This window comes from Calypte anna, chromosome 12, assembly GCF_003957555.1.
Source record: "Calypte anna isolate BGI_N300 chromosome 12, bCalAnn1_v1.p, whole genome shotgun sequence".
NCBI classification, from domain to species: Eukaryota; Metazoa; Chordata; class Aves; order Apodiformes; family Trochilidae; genus Calypte; species Calypte anna.
Genome location: NC_044258.1, coordinates 402,496 through 420,592, shown reverse-complemented (window position 1 = coordinate 420,592; position 18,097 = coordinate 402,496). Strand labels below are relative to the sequence as shown.

Genomic DNA, 18,097 nt, shown 5'->3' with positions numbered 1-18,097 from the left:
GGGATATGGCTATAGAACCCTTCCAGACCATGCCATCTCCTTCTAGTACCTCTGTCACCAGTTAAGGAAAAGCTCAGGAAAGTTCTCCAGGGTGTTTTGTGTCCTGGGAGTCAGTCTTTGCCACTGAGCAAACACACAGAATTCACCTCCCTTCCCGACACACCCAGCAAAGTGTTCTGGCACCCTGCTAGGGCACTTACAGTTCTGCTCTTGAGCACAGGAATCACCTCACTCTTTTTCTGCTCCATCCCACTTCATTCCTCCATAATAATAATGTCTCCATGCAGTGGATGGATAAACCTCCTCATGTGAGAAAAATAAATCATGTTACTGCATGTGGAATGGCTGACCTGGACATCCCTCTGTCCATATTTCTTATCATGAGGTTAGAAATCAAATGGAATTGTCCTTATGTTCAATGCTGCATGAAACACGTGATCTTTTAAGAAGCTGTAGAATTCCTCACAATTCTTTTGTTGGATTTTACTGCAGTTGTCTCTAGCCCTACATGAAGAATATTATCCTTGTCTGCATGCTACCTAACTTTTACCTCCTGCCATACCCTGGTTCTCTTGCATCACCTGAAGGTTTGTTTTGCCTTGATTTTTGTTTTGCCTTGGTAAGTGATGTACACCTAAAGCTGCCATTGCTACTTTGGAATCCAGCTGGGTCCCTAATTGCAGACAGAGACTCTTGTTCTAATTTTCCTGATGAAAGAATTAAACTCATTCATAATTAAGGGCCCAACCAAACACAATACACAAGGGGATTGTCACACTCAGATCTGTGCACAGATGCACAGGCTTGAATTTCAGAGAAAAAACAGAAGCCCTGTCCCCTGTTCCTTTGCCATCACCAAAGCCACAAAATCTGGCCAGATAAATCCATTTCTGTGGGGTTCTCACGGAAAGCAAGAGGCACAGCCAGCAAGCTGTCCCTGCCTGAGGGCACTGGGAATGCAGGATGGGACCCAGCTAAATGCTGTTTGTGTTCCAGCATCTGTTACCTTTCAGGTTACTCACAGTTTAGAGCAAACAGGTGTTTGGACCAGTATAAACTGGGAAGGATCCAGAACAATGCTATTTCAGGGTACAAAGCCACAGCTTTTCTGAATTCTACTGGCAGAATTTACTGGCAGAAGTGTTGTATAAAATACATTATTGGGTTAGGCCTGTGGAAAAACAAGAGCCTGTTGAGATACTCACAGAAAAAAATTATTTTTATGAAACAGGTACAAGCTTTGGGTTGACACCTGTTCTGAAATATTTGGTGGTTTGGACATCTGTGCTGTTAAAGCTGTACATGGAAAGGATGGAAAAGATTATATTTTTGAGGTAAGCAATCCCACTCTTTTCAATATCTGCTTTTATGTATTAGAACCACCCAAGTAAAGAAGACTTGTGCTAGTTAGGAATTGTCTTATTTCTCTTTCGGGAAAGGCTGTGTATTTTTGAGCAAGGTTTAAATCATAATACAAAGCCACATGTTCAAGTTAGTGGCAAGGTTTGCTGGAAAATGTAACCATATATATGGTAATGTCTTTTAGTTTTTGAGGAAATGTACACAAACTACAAAACAAAACCAAATGTGGACGTCACATTTTCCCAGCCCTTATGATTTCTTTCCTGAGCAGGCTTACCAGTTTTTCCTGGAAGGTTTATAGATAGCACAATCCCAAGGAACCCCAACCAAATTATACCTTTACATGGAAAGGGAAATTAAGAATGAAGTGAAAACAGCTTTACTCTTTTTCTAGCCTAAATGTTGCCTTTAACACTCAATTCCTCATGAATCAGAAGTTTCTACTGGAGATAATTCTGAAAAGTTTGTTTCTCATTTACCTTAAATTTATTATGCACAAATATGTCTTTGTCTGGCCATTAAAGAAGTTATCATCACTTGTCTGTCCCACAGTTAAGAATGTTTTTCAGGATCTTCTGTGTTCTTAGAGATAGGCAAGGATCTTCAGAATCTCCCCACTTCAAAAGAGAGTGGTATTTGCTAAAGCAGAAGAGTATTTTTTTAACCATGGGAGTAATCTGGAGACAATGGATTGAGCCTCTCTGGTTATTTCTATCCATTTATAACACAGAAGCTTTCTAGAATAACAAATCTTGTTTTGTCAGAGTGTTAAGCAGCAGTATGTATTGTCTTCTCTGCTAGTTCCACAAATTCATTTATCCCAATTGCAGTTGCTGGCAGTTCTCAATCAATAGTCCTTTAAAGGGCTGAGCTGCTTGCAACCCTTCAACAAAATAAACACAATTCATCACTGAGATGCTAAGGAAGATGTCAAGAAATCCTCTTTGTTTAGTCTGCCTGGCCAAAGCAAGACTTCCTGTAGTTTACTATCTCAAAACTCACTGTAGCTGAGAATTTAGGATTCCATACTAAACCTCTTCGTATGGAGCAGTCTTTGCCCCATGGTTGGCATCAACCCACACTACTGAGTCCCTCCTACCAACCTCTTTAATTCCCTGCTTCCTTTTCATCCTCTGATTTCTCTACAAATATAGCTGTCACTTTCTGCAATTTCTCAGCTTTTTGAGCATAGCCAGCAAGCATCACCAACTCCTGCTGAAGTCAGGTACACAAACCAGCTCCTGCCTCAGGCCTGGGAGGTCTGTTGGGTAGGAGGGGAAGGGGCAGCAGTTTTTTGAAAATTAAATCCCCAGCACCAATCATAAAATGGACCAACAGAGTACCCTGCTTCCTCCTGCTGAACAAATCCCTGATTTGCCATGCCAGATACAGTCATCCTGCTAAGCAAATGGAATTCTCAGAACTGCGGGATAATGCAGCAGGAACTGGGTTTGTGGAGCATTTTAAGTAGTGCACATAATAGATGGTGCAATTAAAAGAACGAGCGGGCAGAAGCGTGGTGATTCCTGCTGTGCCACAGAATCAGCTGAATTGTTTGGAAGATGGCAATGCTCATCACCAACAATGGTTAAAATCTGGATAAGACATTGAAATGTAGAATGGTTTGCAAAGCCCACATCCAGCAGAACATCTGTAACATGACCAGTTGCTACTAAAAAGCCAGCTGACATCAACAGTTATTACCCTACAATTTTCACAGTTAGTGTCTATAATTTTGTGATACAATGGGGAGCAGATGACCATCTGCACCAGTAGAGGAAAAAGTTTTGCCTTTTGTGCACTTTCAACATGGGAAAATAGATGTGTAGTTAAAGGACCAGCAGCTGAGCAGGCAATGGGTCTGCAGTGCTTGGCTTCAGCTCCAGTTGCTGCCCCAAATCTGGCCTCTCCTCTGCTCATGCTGGCTGGTGCACCTGCTCCAAAACTAAATATTTCTGGTTTCCTGACATTTCAGTTCCCTAGATATGACCTGACAGGAAACATACAGGCTTCCTAACATATGGACTAATGTATACAGATATATTCCTCCTGACTTCTCTGTGTAGGCGCTGAGAGGCAAGTGGACACAAGCCCCAGCCACGAGCTAGGGTGGAATTCTCCTGAAGTATCCTTCATGTGCTCAGCACTCAAAATTTCAACCTCAGAGGGGTGTTGTGTCATGAGGTTGGGAGCTCAGCATTTTACAGAATAACTGCTTAGCACACAATAGATATTTTGGCAAAGCTGTTAGGACACACATAAACCAAGAGAATATTTTTAAATGCCCACAGTGTTTAGGTATTACATGTAACAACTCGTTGCTTATGAAAATCCATTCTAAACAAATGTTAGCAAGCATAAGATGTAAATTACTTTGTATATTTCAAAGTTTCTGGAAGGTTATTAATTAATTTGATCCTGTCCTTTGCTTTCTTTTTTTTCACTTATACCAATAATTTTCTTATTTTAGATTTACAGCCATTCAACTGCTTGGTGATGGTCATTTTGTCATTCCTTGGTTTAACGTTCTGCTTCCTTTTATTCCCCCAAACCATGGAGCAACAAATTGTACCAGTTGGTGATATTAGAGTCATTACAACATTGTGTCTCATGAATCTAATGTTCTAACTTCTTAAAACCCCCCACTGTAGGGTGAATCTTTATGGTCTAGTATGGTACGATTGCACTGCAGGTAAGAACGTGTTGGTTTTTCATGTTACCTCCAGCCATCATGCCCCACTTCTTCAAGAAGAGTAAACATTTCTTTTTCTGGTTTAGGTTCTCTTAAAGTTTCTTTTCTATATACGTGTGATAATAGGATGATTTTTAAATAACTTATTTTAAAACCTGGTGGCCATTCAAGCTATGCGAAGCTGCTTGCTGTGTGAGTAGAATAAGAACCTTTCAAGGATAGGATGGAAGGATTAGAGAACTAAAATGAAAAAAAAAAAGAATGTTTAGAGACACTGAAGTGTAGTTTTAGACACTAAAATTCTGAATAAATATTGTTGTGAAATAAATACACAGATTTTTATTACTGTTAGCTTCTTGTAGATGTCTCCCTTGCAGGATTTGTGTGTTCCTCTCACCAAATAGGTGTCAGTGTAATAGGAGCCACTGATAATACAGATTCTCACATTTTATACATTTGGGTGCTAGATTTGGGCCCATTTTATAGAGTTGGGTCAGTTCCCCAGTGCTCATTTGTTCATCTTTCATCATCTTTCTGTAGCCACCCTAGAGATTTCTAGTCATTTAACAAGCTGTTATTTCCTAACCATTACAAGAAGGATAATGCACCAGTAACCTTTCCACATTGCTGCATGTGCTGCTCCCAGGGGAATTATTTTAAAGGCCTTCTTGCTGTGCACTATAGGCATACCCCATGCATCCCCAGGAAAAAAAGATCCAACCCAGTTCATCTGAAGACAGGAAGGACAAAATATTGAAGTCATAATACTACCCAAGCACAATAGAGCCTCTGTTGGCTGTGAAGCTACAAGCTCTCTGCAGTTTACTTAGATGGGGTCTCTAAGAGGTTAATTGTGACTTTTAATAGAAGACTCTTTTCCAAAGCTTCTTCCCTGGAAGAAAACACTTTCTTTAGAAGGATTTTGTGCTGCTTCTTCTCTTGTACTCCAAAAACTAGCTTCCAAGTCCTACTAGGGAGCAATGGACTAATTAAAAAATCAATTAGCTAACAAGAATGCTTGTCAGGTTGATCAGGAGGAAGGCCAAGTTATTATTGTGTGTAACAACCTTTGCTATTCATGTCGTGTCTATTCTTTTCCCCTCAGTTGGGAAACTCAGCTGCCAGGCATCATCATGCCAGAGATGAGCTGTAGAAACGAGGTTTTTGTTACCACATCACTGCAGCACACAGCTTGTTAACTGTCTTGCCAGTCCCTGCTAATAAGAAATCAAATTAAAGTCCACTAACTTCTTAAATAGAAGGACTTCTAGTATTTCCCTTTTTAAATTAACCCCTCTGTAGTTTTTATACTGGAAGGAACAGATACTTGAGCATCGTTCATGTTTCTGACTCCACTGAGTATTTCCTTCCAGGGTTCCTTCTCGGAAAACCAAACCTCTGGGAAACTGAGCAAAAGCTCAGGTCTTGCTGATGAATGCAGTAAAAGATAAAAGAGAACAAATGTCAGAACCCTTTCAAGTGGCCTCACAGGCAGTCCCCCAGATTTAGCTCCAAGTTGAATAGGTGGCTGGCTGCTGCAGGTGTCTTATTTCCACTTGATAATTTTAATAATTAAAATTATCTTCCAGTAATACTTACTGATCTGCATGAATTAGGTTCCATCTTAAGAATAATTATTCGCTGATATTTTTCCACATAATATTTACATTTCCTGCATATATTGTCAAGGTATCTCTAACTTTGGAAATTTTAAATTAGCAGCAATAACCACTTATGTGTGACTGTCTTAATGTGTTGTGGTGTTCATAATGAGCCTTGCTTTAACCATAGGGGATCAAGACAGGTAAAATTCAGTGTGATGTTAAACTAATTGTCCTTTTCCAGATTAAACCAATCTGTGGCATATACTCTCTTCCAAGTGCTTGCATTTCTCTCAGCTATATTAACTGCATTTTCTTTATATTCTTACACTTTTTTTTTTTATCTACTCCATTGGCATGAATTTGCAACAAACAAATTCAGCTTTATCCAGCAATTTAGATGGGACATAGCAATCATTTGCTTGGTTTGTTTTCATCCCAGCTAAAAACAAGACCATATAAACTTCTCTGTGGGCCCTGGATCTTTCATCAAGGAACAGGGGATTCACTTTCCCAGCTGCTCTCTCTCGTTTTCTGCAGATGTTGTTACTCACCCACTCCAGGAGGGACTGTAAGAATTTCCTAGCAGTCACCACTGGTTTTGTGCTGCCCTGTCCCCTGCCCACTTCTCAGGTGTGGTTGCATTTCCAATTACAAATGATTCCTGCATCTGCTGTGGAGACCTCAGGGAAAGCCCTGGGATGACTTCATACCCAGTCACTCCCTTCCTTCTCAGAAATCACACCAGCTCTTCTTACATCCCAACCTCCTCAATCTATTGGTTTTTCCTAATGTCAGTGACTTTCCCCAGACTTAGAGCTCTTCAGTGAAGATCTGTATCAGACTCTGCTTTTCCAAGGCAAAATTTTCACCACAATTGAAGCCACCCAGGTCCCACAAATGCACCACAGAAAAACCTGTCCATGCTGTAAGAGAAGAACGTGGCCATGGTGTAGCAACACCACCAGAGAGCCTCTTTTATTTACAGATCAAAGGAAATGGTTTTGCTCTGTCCACACATTCTCAAGCATGGACTTGCAAAGTCACCCTGACTGGCAACAAAAGTCATTCCTCCTCCCTCTGCACTTACCAGTTATCCTGTCTTCCCCTGGGACTTTTTCCCTATGAAATCCATAGGTGGTTGTTCTGTTGGATTCCTTGGGCCCTTCCAACTTGCAAGCCCTCTGTCCATTCCTTCATGTTCCTCTTGTATTCCAGCATGCTGACCAACACCTTCTTTTGCCACTGCCTCCTAGATTTCCTCATCCTTCCTTCAGCCTCCACATTCTTCCTCCCCAGCACAGTTTGGGCTGGGGCTTCTCAAAGCTCTAGGCAAGAGATCCTGCTTAATCCTCCAGTGGAAAACGTGTCATAGAATCATAGAATCATAGAATTGGCTGGGTTGGAAGGGACCTCAGAGATCATCAAGTCCAACCCTTGATCCACTCCTGCTGCAGTTCCCAGCCCATGGCACTCAGTGCCACATCCAGGCTCTTTGGAAAGATCTCCAGACACGGAGAATCCACTACTTCCCTGGGCAGCCCATTCCAATGCCTGATCACCCTCTCCAGAAAGAAATTCTTTCTCATTTCCAACCTAAACCTCCCCTGGCACAACTTGAGACCCTGCCCTCTTGTCTTGCTGAGAGTTGCCTGGGAAAAGAGCCCAACCCCCCCCTGGCTCCAACCTCCTTTCAGGGAGTTGTAGAGAGTGATGAGGTCTCCCCTGAGCCTCCTCTTCTCCAGCCTCAACACCCCCAGCTCCCTCAGCCCTTCCTCATAGGAGAACCATGGACGATGCCAGTCAGAGTTGTTTCTCCTTCAGACAGGATGATCCCTTTGCAGTTAATTACTGCTATCTTAGAATTGCACTGGCTCTTTTATTACACCCACCCCATTTCCTTCCCTGTTCATCAGATAAACAGCATTTCTCTTCCCCTTCTTGCCAGTCTCAGTTTTGCAGCACAGTTTTCAAATGCTTGCCTTGCCCACACCAGCAGTGGAGGGCAGGGGCTGATTCCCACAGAGGTCACATCACTGAAAGGTTCAGGCTCTTGTTTTGTCACTTAAGGATGCTGCAGCAGGTTCTGTCACTAGAGCTAATACTTGCACCCCCATCTCTTATAGCTTAATAAAAAGACTCCTTATGTGTATTTCAGAATGTGATAAGAGAAATTCACCCACTAGTTACTGAAATGAAAATAAATTAGAGATAGAAGCAATACTTACTAAGTGACTGCAGTTCATAATACGATTTTTTAATTCATTTTTTTACTGCTATATCAGTAACACATTTGAATTTCTAAATTAAAAGTGTACTTTTTTGCTATGAAATCTTCTTAGTGGGTAACTCCAATATTTTGACTACCTGACCTAGATACTGAAAAAAACCCAAGAAACCTGTCTGTGTCTAAATGGTATTTTAAAACTACTACAGGCTGTAAGTAGCCTATTTATAAACAGGATGCTTTGTGTATGTTTAAACTTTGTTCACTCCTCTGAAGTGGGAGAAATGCCAGCCTGACACTCCTGTTAGTCACTCACAGGTTTTAAAAACTCCCAGTTACCCAAGGTATTTTTAATTCTTAATGTACATGTATATAAAGCATCACTAATTTCTGATAAGTGTGATTATTTTACAAGGTAGTGAGGCTGCTTTTGTGCTTTGTACCTCTTTGGCTGCTGTCTTTGTGCTCCAGGGAAGGGCAGAACATGTCAGGGCTTCTCATCACTCAGCATCTGACTTGGTATTTCTTCAGCCTTAGGGTCAGCTTACCCTTGGCCAACACTATTTCTTCTGGCATGGAAACAAAAAAAAAGGGGTTTTCACATCAAAGCCTGTCCAAGGGACAAAAGATTGTCAAGGGCAATTGGCCATGGGTTTTAATGTCACCTGTGATTGAGTCTACCTTGGTATGTGAGTAAGGCAGCTATATTTGATAATACTGTCTTCAAGAAATACAAGATCTTCACTGAAGTGGACCTGAAGTTTTGAGCAACACTCCAGGGCTGCTTTTTTTAATCTTAGCCATAGCCTTCTCCCACATGAGAGAGAGTCTGGTCTGGTAAAGAAGGTGACAATATCTCCTAAAGAAAGTTGACATGTAAACTTGCAGTTACACAAGTATTTCAAAGTAGAAATTCAGTCACAACTCCAGGTCCTAATCCTACCTTTTTTTTAGGCAATTTGTTACACAGTCCTTCCAAATAATTTTTTTTAATGTAAGTGGATGGTAAGCAAAACAAGGTTTTCTTTGCACTCTTGTGAAACATGTAGGTGGTGCTTCTCCTGTTAGGTAAAAGAGGGATTAATATACACTTGGTAATGAGGGGCATTATTTAAATATAACTGTCATTCGTGCCTGTCTTCAGGGGGGCAGATTTTAAGACTGCAGACACAACTCCCTCTCTGAAAATCTGGGGTTTTGCAGTGGACAACCAGGCATCCTTCCCACTGACATCAGGACATTCCAACCTGCAGCCATTATTAACACTTTAAAGTCCTGGTCAGTGTATCTGGCACACATGGTTGCCTCCCCCCTCCAGGCATTATGCATATGACTCTTGAAGTGGTCTGATGGCATTAAACAGTTTTAAGAAATACCAATAAGTCAGTGGACATTAATACTGAAGTAAATCCAAAATATGTTCTATTGCAGGGCTGCATTTTACCCATTCAGAAATACCAGCTCATGTTGGTTCAAAACCTTTCTCTCAGTTAATTAAAAGTATTAGTTAAAAGTATCTATATAGAAAATATCCTAAATTTTAGAGAAACTTTCTGTGTAATTATTCAGCATTTCTGCAGTGCTGTGGGTATGGCCCAAGAGTGGAAAAACATTGATTTCTTAGGAAATTTTGCTCTGGACTTCAGTTATTATTTCTTTCTTTTTTTCTTAGCCTTTTCTCTCTGAAGAAGCTTTGAGGAGACATCCTAGGTCTGAAGATGCCAGAACAAGTGTTGCCAACATTCTGGCCACCAATACACAATGCCAGTGCCTCTTGTAAATGAGCAAAGGAATAATGTCAATGGTTTGGGGGTCCAAACTGATCTCATTAGTACACCAAAGCAGTCTGTCAGCCTCAGTAAGAATGTCTGCAGCACTTACCGTACTTTGAAAATCCTCAGGCTTAGGAAATATTATTTACAGTGCATTTACAAGGTACACTGCAACCCCTGCACGAGATGGAAGTGTTAGGATGTTCTTTTAAATCCACGTCTCATTAAATAAACAATTTGTGTGTCTAATTCCTGGAAGCCCTTCAGTATCTAACAGGAGGAAGGTAAAGTTCTGCTCTTTGTCTGTAAAGGAGATAAAGTGGTGTCTCCCTTGGCTCCCTTCCACCTCATCAGGATCCCACACAGTGCAGATGCACAAGCTGAATGCTCATCCAGCCCCCTGATCTCTGTCACCCCTTGGGATAACAAATTCTTCCACCTTATCCATTTGCAGGATCAGGTCTTGTGACAAAATTTCAGGATCTTCCCAGGGAATGCACAAGCAGGGTAACCAACAAAAGCTGCTCACGGCAACAAGGGTGCCCACCTGAGGAGAGGGGAGTGAAGCTTTCCAGCCCAGATAGCCCTGTGTGCCACAGGACAGCTCCTTTGCTGGTGCTTTGTCTGGAAATTGGGAAGGGGTCAGGGAAGGTGAAGGTTTTCCTCTGACCATTAGCACTTGGGATTGCCTGTGGCAGCAAAAGTCCTGCAGCACTCCTGACTCTGCTGAACCTTTTCAGTCTTGTTCCATCTACCTGCAAGAGAGGAGGAACATCAGAAGCCATAGAGCCACAGGAAGGTGCATATTTGCAAGTATCCCAAAAGTAGATACACTGTAGGAATGGCAAATATTGTGTAAAAATAACAAATGTTTATAACCCACTGAGGTGAACTGAATTCACTATTTGTTTTATTCATGGTTGCTGGACACTACTAACCTGCCACATCTGGCATGACAGTGTGCACATTTTTGTTTGCCTCTCTGATATCCTCCTTTTTTTTTTTTAGACATTCTTACATCTTTTTCACATCAGACACACTACTTTTCAAAAAAGCATATTGATACAACAAGGGTCATAGTTTAAAGTTTTCATTAATGAATAAGGATCCAGCCAACCCTAGCAGCAATCCAACAAATAGCTAGGAAGCTGAGGTTTTAGTTTGCATTTCCATGGTCTAATTCAGCTGCTGAACACAGTGTGAGCCACAAAAACACATGAGAAAGTCTTCAGAAATGTAGCTTAGACCAAGGAGCAGGCAATTACTTCATAGCCTGAGAAACCTCAGCTCCCCAGAGGAGCTGTGTGCCCCAGAGAGTGGGGGCCCCAGTGTCCCAGGGGGGCTGTGGATTGCCTGGGGCTGGGAAGGGAGGGCAGCGGGAACTGGCTGTGCTCTTGCTCTGCTCACCCATCTCCTGCACATCATTTCTACAGAGCTGGTTTGGCTTTATTGAAAAACCATGAAGTCAGCAGATGACCTGAGGTTGCAGAGAGATGTGGGGATAAGTTGATTTGAGTGCTGTATCAGCAGCTGATGTGTTGGTTTATGTTTCAGGTCATGGACTGTGCAATGCCTCTGATTGGGGAGCATCAGACTGAAGACAGGCAACTTATCACTGATCTAGTCGTAAGCAAAATGAACCAAATGTTGTCCAAAACTCCCATACCATCTCCTCAGAGACCCACTGCCACTCAGCAGCCTCAGGTAGGAAACTCTTGTTTGAGAAATAGAACCTTATTCTATGATTTTAAGCTCAAAATTTTCCTCAAAGAATTTGACTGGAAGACTGTGCCAGATGTACCCTGAACTGCAAGAATTCAAGAACCTATCAACGAGGGTTTTTTAGGTTTGTCATATTTAAATGAGGTTTAAATCTCCAGGTATAATTATCACAGAATCACAGAAAATTAGGGGTTGGAAAGGATCTCAGAAGATCATGGAGTCCAACCCCTCTGGTAGTAATCCAAGTGCTGGTGTAGTTCTACCACTGATAACTGCAGAATAAGTGGATTATCAGGTTTTGTGTTGTTTCTTTTCAGTTACACCTGTGTTAAATATCCTGGAAATAATAAGCAGGACTGGCAGACAGTCTTTGCCCTCAGGATGTCAGAAAGGACACCAAGACAATAGTTCTTGTTGGTCTCGTGAGAAATTAATTACATGACAATCTTTTTTTATTTGTTGCAAATCATGGAAATACCTTTCAGATCTAGGGAGCTCCTGAAATCTGTTTTGCACACTAGCAAACTTGTGTCAAAGGCTTCAAATGGATGTTTCTTTCATGGCTGAGCTGTGGGGATGCAGAATTCTGCCCCTGGCCGTGCCACCTTTCAGACCTTGGAAACCAACTTTGTGTTTCCATTCCATGCTTACAGAAATGTTCTGTTTATTTTATTGATCTCTTAAATAACTTCTGAGAGTCTGGTTTGGTTGTAAAAGGCTCCAAGAACATAAATGTTTTACCTCTAAGTTGGAGAGAGAGGGATTTGATGGGCAGACTGTCAGATGGAAAAGGAATTGGCCACGTCCAGAGTTACAGTCACCAACTCCATCTCCAAATGGAAACCAGTGACAAGTGGTGTCCCTCAGGGCTCAGTCCTGAGACCAGAACTTTTTAATCTCTTCACCAGTGCCATGGACAGTGGGGTTGAGTGTGCAGGTGGCAGCCACCTGGGTAGAGGGAAGGGATGCCACCCCGAGGGACCTGATGTCCTACACTTGGGTCATGGTTGTCCCCCAGGCTGGGGACAGAGTGGCTGAGAGCAGCCAGGCAGAAAGGGACGTGGGAGTCTGGATTGCCAAGAAGCTGAACAGGAGCCAGCAGTGTGCCCAGGTGGCCAAGAAGGCCAATGGCATCCTGGGCTGGCTCAGGAACAGCGTGGCCAGCAGGTCCAGGGAAGGGATTCTGCCCCTGTGCTCAGCTCTGGGGAGGCCACAGCTTGAGTCCTGTGTCCAGTTCTGGGCCCCTCAGCTCAGGAAGGAGATTGAGGTGCTGGAGCAGGTCCAGAGAAGAGCAAGGAGGCTGTGAAGGGATCCAGCAGAATTCCTGTGAGGAAGGGCTGAGGGAGCTGGGGGTGTTGAGGCTGGAGAAGAGGAGGCTCAGGGGAGACCTCATCAGTCTCTGCAACTCCCTGAAAGGAGGTTGGAGCCAGGGGGGGGTTGGGCTCTTTTCCCAGGCAACTCTCAGCAAGACAAGAGGGCAGGGTCTCAAGTTGTGCCAGGGGAGGTTTAGGTTGGAGATGAGAAAGAATTTCTTTCTGGAGAGGGTGATCAGGCATTGGAATGGGCTGCCCAGGGAAGTAGTGGATTCTCCGTGTCTGGAGATCTTTCCAAAGAGCCTGGATGTGGCACTGAGTGCCATGGGCTGGGAACCACGGGGGGAGTGGATCAAGGGTTGGACTTGATGATCTCTGAGGTCCCTTCCAACCCAGCCAATTCTAGGATTCTATGAGAGAAGCCCTGCAGAGAGGACTGGGGGATGCCAGTGGATGAAAGTGGGATGTGAGCCAGCAATGTGGACTCACAACCCAGGAGGCCAACAGTGTGCTGGGCTGCACCAGCAGCAGTGTGGCCAGCAGGGTGAGAAGGGACTCTCTCCCCCTCTACTCAGCTCTTGTTAGACCTTAATTGAAGTACTGCATCAACCTCTGGGATCCCCAGTACAGGAAAGATGTGGACCTGTTGGATCAGGTCCAGAGGAGGGACACGAAGATGATCAGAGGGATGGAACAGCTCTCCTCTGAGGAAAGTCTGAGAGAGCTGAGGTTGTTCAGCCTGGAGAAAGGAAGGCTCCAGGGAGACCTTATTGTGACTTGTGTCAGTACTTAGAGGGGGCTTAAAAGAAAGATCAAGAAAAACTTTTTACCAAAGCCTGGCGTGGCAGGACAAGGGGTGATGGTTTTAAACTGAAAAAAAGTAGTTTTAGCTTAGACATTAGGGAGAAATCGTTCATGATTGGGGTAGTGAGACACTGGCCAAGGTTGTCCAGAGGAGCTGTGGCTGCCCCATCCCTGAAGTGTTGAAGGCCAGGTTGGATGGGGCTTGGAGCAACCTGGTCTACTGGAGGGTCCCATGGCAGGAGGGCTTAGATTAGATCTTTAAAAGGTCTGTTCTCAGCCCAGACTTTTCCACCATCCTATGATTTTTTGCCACGTGCTTTGTGCACACTGAGGAGCATCTGCTGTGTCCTCACAGGTAGGCAGCAGGTCTGATCCCCAAGAGCCTTGTCAGCTGCAACTCTTGTGGTCTTTTCTTAGCACACTGAAGGAATAACCCATGACAATACATCCTGACACAAACCATCAGGGACTCTATTTCTGCTCTGTACCAGCACAGCTCCATGGTAAAGCAGCAGAAGAAACCAAACTGTCATACAGGAATTACCAAAACTGAATCCAGAATCTATTTTTACTCCCAGTAGGCTCCACACCAGGTAAACAATTTGAAAACAATTTTGTGGCACACCTCAGACAGACTAGTTCTTGAGGCAGAATGACTAATTTGTTCTTCAAATATATCATCATGCTTTAAGTTATAAAAATACATCATCCCACATAAAAAAGTGGTGGGGCTTCTATTTATATTACAGCCAGTTGAAACTAAGCACAAAATTGTTTGACCACGGAACCACTTACAATGGAGAAGTTTCCATCCAACATGACTCAAGTCCATTGTAAAGGAGACTGAAAAAGAAAGACAAGGAGTGGGGGGAAAAAAATCACCTTATGCCACAGTATGGTTTCTTTTAGGACTACTAAATTAGACAGATATTAAAATGAAGCAAAGGGACAAATTTAGAGTTGCTCAGAGCATAATAAGTCAAAGTAAATCAGAATTTAAATCAGTAATAGGCATTACTGTAACATTAAGAGATTCAGAGCCATTGAGAGCATTTGATATTTCACATTTTGGGGGGAAAAAAGGGAAGGGCTTGGTCAGGTTTGCTTCCCTGGATTTTAAAGAAGAGAAGGCTGGAGAAATATTTATGGATACTGGTGTCACTTAGAGAAACTGGTTATCTGTTACATGGACATGGTTTTTACTCATTTCCTAAGAGAACTGCCCACACAAGTGTGGAATTAAGTAGGACACAAGAAGCATTATAAGAAAGGTCCTAAATTTCTCAGTCATTGCTGTCACTCTCCATGTCCATGAAAAGGTTTTTTGCCCCTTAAACAAAAGGGCTTGGGATGAATCCAAAGATAATATTTGCTGGCTAGCTGCTGAACCTCTATTAGATTTCTACTTAGTTTAGCTTACTGAAGAATTCATCCTTTCCTAATGCTGGCAGGATGTTATTCAACATAAATCTTCTTTTCCTTATCCTATCCTTAGATTATGAAATGCAGTTGACCAAAATCAGAAATGTCCCTTCAGAACAGATGCAATATTTGTTTTCATCTCAGTAAATCAGCCTGTGCTTCTTTTAAATTTGCCTTGTCATATAATCCACCAGTGTAGAACAGACAAAGGAGACAGGAATTTCTAGAGAACATATTTGCAAATACCAGTTAATCTTTCCAGCTTTAATGGAGAATAATGAAACAGGTATATATTGTTTAAAACAGGTATCTCCTCACGTGCAGTTTTTTTTTAGCTAGGTTGTTTTCCAAAGAATAAAATGTCTGATAAAACAGGCATCTTTGGACAATCTTCTGCTTTTTCTAATCTGAGGAATTATTTCCTAATCATGAGCATTACATTCATCTGTGGCACAGAGGGATGCTGCATATTTCTGCAAGTCACATGAAATGCAAAGCCAGTAATTTATCCTAAATCAACGATGTGCATATGTATGTGTGGTCTTAGAAACCAAACTAATCCAAACATCTCAGAGTAATTTGTGTGGTTTTGCTACTTCTGTTTTTAAATGAAGAGTTTATAGTCAATGGTACAACTGTAGATGTGCCATGGTTTGAATTCTCTTATTATCTGCATTGGTTTATAAAAGTTATTTATAATCTGCCCATTCCATTGGTTGCATCCTAAAAAAATGCTCCAGTTGATAAATGCCTGCAATGGCCAGTGGTGTTCCAATTAGCTCACTGTTAGGAAACAAATCCATGATTAAGAAAAAAAGGGCTTTGTTTGGAGCTATGCAGCCAGATCTTGATGGAAATGATTGGCCTTGCCATATGTGCTGAGGCCAAGGAGTGCCAGAAGGAGCAGGTTCCAGCAGCAGGGATTGCAGGCAGACCCTGTCCTTCCAAAACCCATGAAATCTCTAACCTGAGGTATCAGATACACTGAGGATTTTTAAATCTAGATTTTCTATACTTATTTATTTCTCTGTGAACACTTGCAGAGTCTCTGTAACAAACTCTCCTGGTACATGGCAGAGATTCTGTGGAGAAAAGCTCTGGTTTGCAGCCCTGATGCTGCCTGGCTCTGGCTGCTCTCAGCAAATGTCTCCTGGTTTTCTCTCGGGCTGCCAGGCTACTGCTTTCTGCAAACCTTTGTACTGGGGCAGAAAGTATTCATGATTCAAAGCTTGCCAGTTTTGCTCTTATCAGCTACTTTACAAGTCCTCCCACTGCAAAGACAGGCAAGAGTCCCTGGACTCAGAGAAGTGTGAGCCAATACAACCACATGTGGTCAAAAAACTCCCTCTAAAAATTAAGTTGCTTCTATTTAGTTGAAAAAAATGGCAGCTTGTTTTGCTCACAGTACATCAGAACATATAACAGAACTTTATCTGGGAATATTGTTTTAATAGAAGTTTTCCATGAGACAAATCTTCTGTCCTTGCAGGTAAGAAAATGATGGAAATCTCAACTTCCACCTTTTGTAACCTCTTTGAATATTTCTGACAGATCTTTTGAGAAGCTTTTTTTCAAATATTCCCTAAAAAACAAACCAGTATGTTAATCCACCCAGGGAAGTGTTGCTGCCAGAGGAATCACTCCTCCATCTCCATCTGTTGATGGGACAGATCACTGCTGAAACTTCTGCTGTCTGGATTTGCAGTACTCTGCAGGTGGTTGCTCAGTGCAGGCTATTTTATGCTTGTTTCTGCAGCACCATTAGTAAATAAACAATAATAGTACAACATCCATCCAAACCTGCATTTCAAGTTGTTACATGAATTGTGATGAGCTAAATTCTGTGTAGCATATTCCACTGTGCATGACTATTGCCATAAAATGCAAATGATTACAGTCCTGTCAGGAGCTGAAGCGAGAGAAAATGCCATTAGGAAAATGTTATTCCAGTCAAGCTCAGTTGACACCACGTTGCATTATGTGCAAAAGAACAAGGAATTTATTGTCCTTAATGGAAGGAGGAAATTTGTGCACCAGAGACACAACATCCATAACAACTTAATATCACAAAGAACAGCAGCCCCAGCTACATCGACCTGAAAGAAAGGATTTGCACACCAATAATAAAGCAATCAACCATGCAGAGGTAAAGAGGACAGTCAGCCATTTATTTGGAGATTAGACTAGCAGAGCCCAAAGTGTTCCATTTCTTAACACTCTTTTCTAAAATGTTTTCATGCCTGCCTCACTCTTCACCCACCAGGCAGTTCAGTACAATGACATTGAGACCAGTAGAGGCTGGGGTTGAGGAGCCAATACTGTCTTCAGCTATTTAGAGATCTGGTGTAATTTAGTGCTGGTTTTGCTGTTTTTCTCTTGATCTTACTCATTCTTCATTCCTTGCCCCCCTATATAATTTGACTTGAGCCAAGCAGTTTTCTCCAGTTCTATTTTTCTCTCTTCAGAGAGCAAATTGAACCAAATGTGAACACATTGCCCCAAAGCATTTTCTCCAGAGCAAAAAACAAACCATCACCAAATTACCTGTTCTTGGGCTTCATAGGGATACTCACAGTTCTGTTAGATTCCATCTCCTGGATTTACTTCTTTTTTTAAAGCAAACTGCTTATAATGAATGGCAATGTGTTTCAAGTCACTGAAGCTTTTATGATGGTCAGTACAGTTAAATGATTTGATCTTAACTGAGAAGAATGCACTGACCAGGGGAGGATCCCTCCAGTCATGGAGTTCTGTGGACAGAATTCAGTGTTAGCCTGTTCTTTTTAGAAGTGAACTTCTCTGCACTAATTTTTAGGCTTGGACCTTATCTCTAAAGAATCTTTCTGCTTTGCACAGTCTAATAATAGTTCATCTGAAGCACGACTGTGATTTGGAGGTTTGCTGCAGCTTTGTGTCATCCATCAGACCCCTCATACTCAATCATAGAATCCCAGCCTGGTTTGGGTTGGAAGGGACCTTCAGGGTCACCCAGTGCCACCCCTGCACGGTCAGGGACACCTCCCACAGCCCAGGGTGCTCCAAGCCCCATCCAACCTGGGCTGAGACACTGCCAGGGATGGGGCAGCCACAGCTCCCCTGGGAAACCTGGGACAGGGGCTCAGCACCCTCAAATTAAAGAATTTCTTCCTAATGTCCAACCCGAATCTCCCCTCTTCAAGTTT

At 42.4% G+C, this 18,097-nt stretch overlaps 1 protein-coding gene across 1 annotated transcript in view; it reads left to right on the top strand.

The window, feature by feature from the left end:
- SYN2 (synapsin II) overlaps nt 1–18,097 on the top strand; it is a 120,481-nt gene that overhangs the window by 84,064 nt on the left and 18,320 nt on the right. The window contains exons 9-10 of the mRNA XM_030458618.1: nt 1,232–1,334; nt 11,209–11,358. Of these exons, the coding sequence (XP_030314478.1) occupies nt 1,232–1,334; nt 11,209–11,358 (253 nt within the window). The remainder of the gene's footprint in view (nt 1–1,231; nt 1,335–11,208; nt 11,359–18,097) is intronic.